Source organism: Mycetomoellerius zeteki, unplaced genomic scaffold (genome assembly GCF_001594055.1).
Source record: "Mycetomoellerius zeteki isolate Tzet28-1 unplaced genomic scaffold, Tzet1.0 scaffold113, whole genome shotgun sequence".
Taxonomy (NCBI): Eukaryota; Metazoa; Arthropoda; class Insecta; order Hymenoptera; family Formicidae; genus Mycetomoellerius; species Mycetomoellerius zeteki.
The window spans coordinates 1,122,008-1,127,890 of record NW_017256051.1 but is presented as its reverse complement, the minus strand read 5'-3'; the positions used below and the strand labels follow the sequence as shown (position 1 = coordinate 1,127,890).

The window sequence follows — 5,883 nt, the reverse complement described above, 5'->3', positions numbered from 1 at the left end:
TAAAATGTTTTAAAATATACATAACTATATTTGTGTCGACATATCACAATTAATATAAGGAATGTATCAATTGAAAACTACAACCATGGCTTGATTAAAATATCTCTAGATAGAAACATAATGATCAATTCTTAATTAAAGTTTAATCATTAAACTGCATGCGATTTAGTAATTAAATTTTTACTGCAAATGTTTTCACATATTGATCTGTGTTTGCATTATATATTGCATGATCATTTATAGTAACACTATCAATTTGTTTCTTGTATAATATCTGCCACGAAACGAATCCGTTTATCTTACAAAAGTTCTGCTTATCAAAAATATTTCATCTTTATAATTTATGGCTTTACGGATTGTGGATAGAATCCAAAATTATATCTGAGTTGTTCAAGGAATACAAATGTGAGAATAGTTTGAGGTGCTAACCGAATAAATGCAGGTACATAGCCCTAAAAATAGAAACAATTTATATTGCATGTGTGATTTTATCAAAATTATTTATTAATATCGACATAAAGATCTTTTTCAATCATACTTACTTTAAAGAAAGCCAATGGCCCAAGTTTGGCAGTATATAGGAAGATTTCTATTAGGTTCTGTACAGAAAATATAATATAGTCGCGAATTGCATATTTTTAATTTATTTAAGATTATTATTTAGATTTGGATTTACTTACTTTAAATTCTCCAGGCTTAGCATTCATTGCTCGTGTTTTTAGAACATCTAAAGGTTGCGTAAGCGTTGTTGCAATAGCGCCCTATCAGCACAAAAGAATGTAAAACGTTATCTCTTTTCGAATATACCATAAATTTAGAACGATACGTCTCAATATTTATAGACACTCACTGCCGATACACTGGATAAAACGTGTGTTGAAGGATTATCTTGAAAATAGCCAGTTTGTAACAACGTTGTTTTAATCTGGTCATAAAAGCTCAATTGTCCGATAGTCATTAGTGCTGCTCTCATGGTCGCAGTTGAACATCCACTAAACAATTGACGAACCCCTTCTTGTTGAATTACACGCAACAGTCCATCTAAAGCATGCTTATAACTGTGTGATAAAGGAATATATTAATAAGACCAACGAAGTATAATATGATCAAATAAGGACGTCAATTCTTACTTTCTTCTTAGTTCTGGTGCTACTTTGATATCATTCTGCATGCGTACATTAATCACATCGCCGGGAGTTCCAAAGACACCGCCAGTAGCACCGGAAATTCCAGCCAACATAAGTTTTTGATAAAAAGGCAACGGATGACCAGACGATTCAAATGTTTGTTTGCCGACCTATTATATTCAACATGACCTGTGTATAATAAATTAAGAAGAAAACGGTTTATATACATATGGATGACGCACATAAGGTTTGCATGTACCGACCTCGTAAGCTCCAAATCTTATTGTAGAATATGTAAGTTGGCGAAGTAGGGAAGCACTGAGTCCATTATATAGAGCTAATATTCCTTGTTTCCTAATTATTCCAATAGTAGAATGTACTACTGATAGTTTGCCCTCTTGTTGCGTTTGTAAGTGAACCTAGAAGAAAGATCTGATCGTTTAGTCCCCTAATTTACATATTTCTTTATTCGTATTTCTGTATCTACATTTAAAGAGAACTGATATTTATCAGTAATTTGAAATAATTTCTGATTACACCAAAAAAAAAACTGTAATATCTTTCACTACTTTTACTAATAAAAAGTATCTATTCATTTAAGAACGAAATATAAACAAGACCTTTAGTAAATCTAAAGGGTGGGTCACGCATGCAGCAGCTGCGGAAGAAATACCACCAAAGTACCAGCGTGATAATTTTTTACTCTTGTCAGTCATTGTTCTACTCATCTTTCCCACTGTATACTAAGCAATAATTAGGAACATATCTATGGCACTAATGTTGACACTAACACTGTAAACAGAAAAATTAATTAAAACATATATTGATTTATCCAAAAAGTATAATTAATTTATCTTATATCTAATAAAAATTAATGTGTATGCTAATAAAACAAAATGTTAAATATATTACTTAGTCATATGGGAATGACAGTTCTTGATTTTGATGTTGAAAATAGACAAATAGTTTACAGAGAAAGAAAGAGATTAAAAAATTATCATATCAGAGTTTAGATAACAGTCATAAGATAGAAAGAAATGCATACATTTTCTATAAATTGAACATATAAATTTGTATGTATTCTAAAAGTTTAAACAGCTCAACTGGACTAATATCAATTCTATTAATAGTGCAGGTCAAGTTGCACTAGCTGATTTATCTACTTTTTTCATCATCCTACATGTACTAATACAATTTCGAAAGATTTAAAACAAAATTTTAAGAGTGACTCAGCTGTATGTATGTGTGTGTGATAAAGGACTTAATAAACTGAGTACATTTATTAGGGTACAAAAGACAGGTGATTGTAATACGTTTTATGTGGGTGCAATTATTAAAAACCAGAATAAATGAACACCGGAATAATATTAATAGAACATCAATCAACACTCCGTAACAATTGAAAGCAGAATTAATTTATTGCATGAATTCGATTGGAACAACGTTATAATACTTATTAGAACAAGAAAAAAAAACATTTTATAAGAAACTGATCTCTAAAATGATACATGTACCTATATCCAAAAACAAAAGCAAGATTTAAATTAGCAAAATGATACGGATTTTTTAAATCCGTTATATTGTAAGCTTTTTACAAAATCGTGATGCTTTTATGTTTTATTAATTAATTTAGTACGTATAAACACGCTATTATTTGTTCATCAATCTCTCACAAACTCATAACAGTTTGTATTGTACACCTTTCATATTCTGCATTTTACTGTCATGTCACTGTGTTATTTTATTACTAATATAAGTTTTTAATTATTTTGTATATTAGACTATAACAGTTTTAGTGATCATTTAATATTTCGCTTTTCGATTAACGATTTAAGTATTCTATAAATACTATTAAATACTATTAAAGAATATTAAATATATATATTATTATTTTTTTTTTTTTTCAAATACTATTAAAGACATTCGTTACTAACTTTTTTATTTCTGGACATTATATGCACGATGTTTTTTGTCTTATTGGTAAAGCATCAATTTTATTTTTATTTTCGATATTTTACCGTGTTTATTGCAACGTTCAATAATTTTGTTAATTTTGTCAGTTTTATAGTAAAGAGGATTCAAATCAAGTGTCGAAACATCTGTTGTTGTATTTAATTCTTATTGTCTTTTTGATACGTTTATAGTCGGCTTTATTTGAATTTATGATTTATTTCTTCGGAGCCTTGTTCTTTTATATATTAATGTAATTTTCTTTACAGTATGTACATCATGTAACAAATAATATTAAATACTCCGAAATATCTGCTCTTTTTTTTTTACAGAAACTCATAAATTTAGATGTTACGAAACTTGCAATGTTCTACGATATCTTACGCAAATATAAATCGGAAATTCTTGTTAAATTCAAGTCAGGCTAAAATTAAACCAAGTAAAAATAAAAGATGAAATAGAAGCGATCTAGCGATAACGGTGTGATTCTAATCCTCAGTCAATAATTTAACTATACTTTTGGACACGGCTTGAAAAACCAAGTATGCGAGCATTCGCCATGTTTGCACGAGCGAATTCGCTATTGACGAAACTTACTAGGCAGAAATATACTTACTTAATTGTTAAAAAAAAAATTAATCGTAACAACCCAAATAACACAAAGTTTAAAATTGTAACATCTTTAAATTGTCTTTTAGATACAAAAAATGTCTTCTGACACGATTTTAGACACTTTTTGTTGTCTAGGAATTTTGCAATCATTATAAATATGATCTTTCCATTTTCCAAATTTATCGAAAGGTTTTGTAAAACATCTGCTACAAACTTTGTTGGCAGTATACTAGAAATATAACAGAATCTGATAGCCAACAGAACATGATAGCGGAATGACTGTAGACACCGAGCACGAATCTGCTGTTTTGTAATCATTTAAATGATTCATTCAAATAATATATTATATTTTTTAAATGATTACAAAATGGTTCTGCTCGACTTCTGCTGTCGATTTGCCATCAGATTTCGCAGAATACGAATTACGAAGGTGAATGTGATGGTTGACGCCAATTTACCGTGACATTTTACGAGAGTCGAATTGTTAGCATATCCTGCTGATATTTTGCTTCCCACATTCGATTTTATTCTATAAATTCGATCGGTGAATGAAGGCTATATATTATCAAAAGTTCAAATTTGTTTGATCCGTTCCTCTATATACAGAAGTACCTAGCTTTTTATTTAATTTTACTCGAAATTCAGTCTTGTCCTAAAAAATGCCGAATTCGGGCGTACGAATTTCTCCTTTCATTCAAGCAGATCAATTAGACTAGATCTTTAGATTATCATTCGAATACTTTGAATTAATGAGTTTTTTTTTTAATGAAATCAGTGTATGCAAAGTACGTACAAGTTTGGTGTTCGGAAGCGCCGATAACAAAAGAACGTTCCAATCCAGTCGACAGCTGGATTTCGACTGACGTAATAGGCGTAAAATGTTCCAGAGGAATGGAAAAGGCTGTGAAATGTGGACGCAGGCGCGTATCAGCTGACAACCACGTGCAATAGCACTGAATAGTACCATCTTCCTCATGTAACAGTCGAGACGTTTGAGCCTCCAGTAGAACATAAGGGAAGTGGAATATGTACTGTTTACGTAGTCATTATTATCGATATTCCCACTTATCGCCTATCGCGATAAACAGCTGCATACGTTGACGTATACGGCGAGTTGTGGAATTAACTTAGCGAGTTGCAAATTATGGAAGTGCTGTGCTATTCCTTAAAATAGATCACGTTCCAAAGCAAAATTCATCTGGAATTTATGCACTTAATATTTCATTTAAATGTATATTATTACAATATTAAATATATATTATTATTACTATTAATATTAAACGTATATTATTATTATTATATTATTACCTAATTAAATTAATAGAATAAAATATGAAATTGTATAATTAATATTTAGCCAATTAATTTACATTGTATCATGTATGTATATTGATCCTTTTATGCGTGATCTCCAATGACAGCAGCAGTAGTGATGAGGCTGTAATGGCGCAGTCCCATGGTGCGGAACGTATATGCAATGCGGAATTGGCGGAACGATGTCCGTCCGATTGCAAGCATTCCGTCAATTGCGCTCCGCCGATATGTCTTTTCTAAATTAGAGATCCTCAAATAAGAAATGCGCGAACTTCGAGCATTTGCAAGAACATGGCAACCTCCGTCATATGTCATATTAGAGACCCTCTAATCAGAGTCTGGACACCTGAAGTCCGCCGATTATTCGTCGAAATTGTGCGAGAGAGAAAAATCTATCTCACTCTAGTGACGCTGACGCCGTAAGTTATAGCTCTGTAAACTTCATAGTTTCTAACGAACGACATTTTGGCATTGGGTGCATTCAGTACCACGATCGCTCAATGAGCTCTTGTATCTGTTTGGTCTATATTTTTAGTTCTAACGGAATATGCCAATAAAATTCAAGCGCTATATGTATATATATATATGTATATTACATATATGTAGTATTACATATATGGTTCAACCATAGGATTTTAATGCTTTCGTTCATACTAAGGGCCATGGCACACAAAAAAACTTAAGCAGTAAAATGTAAGCAGTAAGCGAATTGACCAATCACAGTAGAGTCCATAAGGCCATAACATAAGCAGTAGCGAATCCAACATGTTGATTTCCTTATGCATGGTCTACAATGGCAGTAGCAGTAGTGGATGAGACTGTAAAGTAACAAATTGACCAATTACAGTTGAATGTAAGAAGAATAATCGACTGTAATTGG

The 5,883-nt window shown here is 31.3% G+C and overlaps 1 protein-coding gene across 1 annotated transcript; it reads right to left on the bottom strand.

Annotated features, from left to right (window-relative positions):
* Window positions 1-263: 263 nt before the first annotated feature.
* Dic1 (Dicarboxylate carrier 1) lies at window positions 264-4,775 on the bottom strand. The gene is made up of 8 exons (XM_018455235.1): window positions 4,483-4,775; window positions 1,748-1,919; window positions 1,391-1,546; window positions 1,131-1,297; window positions 851-1,058; window positions 681-761; window positions 543-599; window positions 264-452 (listed from the first exon to the last, which is right to left on the bottom strand). The coding sequence occupies exons 2-8, from the start codon at window positions 1,853-1,855 to the stop codon at window positions 342-344; spliced, it is 888 nt and encodes a 295-aa protein (XP_018310737.1). The 5' UTR covers window positions 1,856-1,919; window positions 4,483-4,775; the 3' UTR covers window positions 264-341.
* Window positions 4,776-5,883: the final 1,108 nt, after the last annotated feature.

Excerpts from the sequence above, each read along its gene's own strand:
- Dic1 (XM_018455235.1), bottom strand. The coding sequence starts at position 1,855 with ATGAGTAGAACAATGACTGACAAGAGTAAAAAATTATCACGCTGGTAC. Across the intron at positions 1,298-1,390 it reads TAAGATTTGGAGCTTACGAG|GTCGGCAAACAAACATTTGA; the intron begins GTCGGTACATGC and ends TGAATATAATAG. Across the intron at positions 600-680 it reads CTAAGCCTGGAGAATTTAAA|AACCTAATAGAAATCTTCCT; the intron begins GTAAGTAAATCC and ends TTTTCTGTACAG.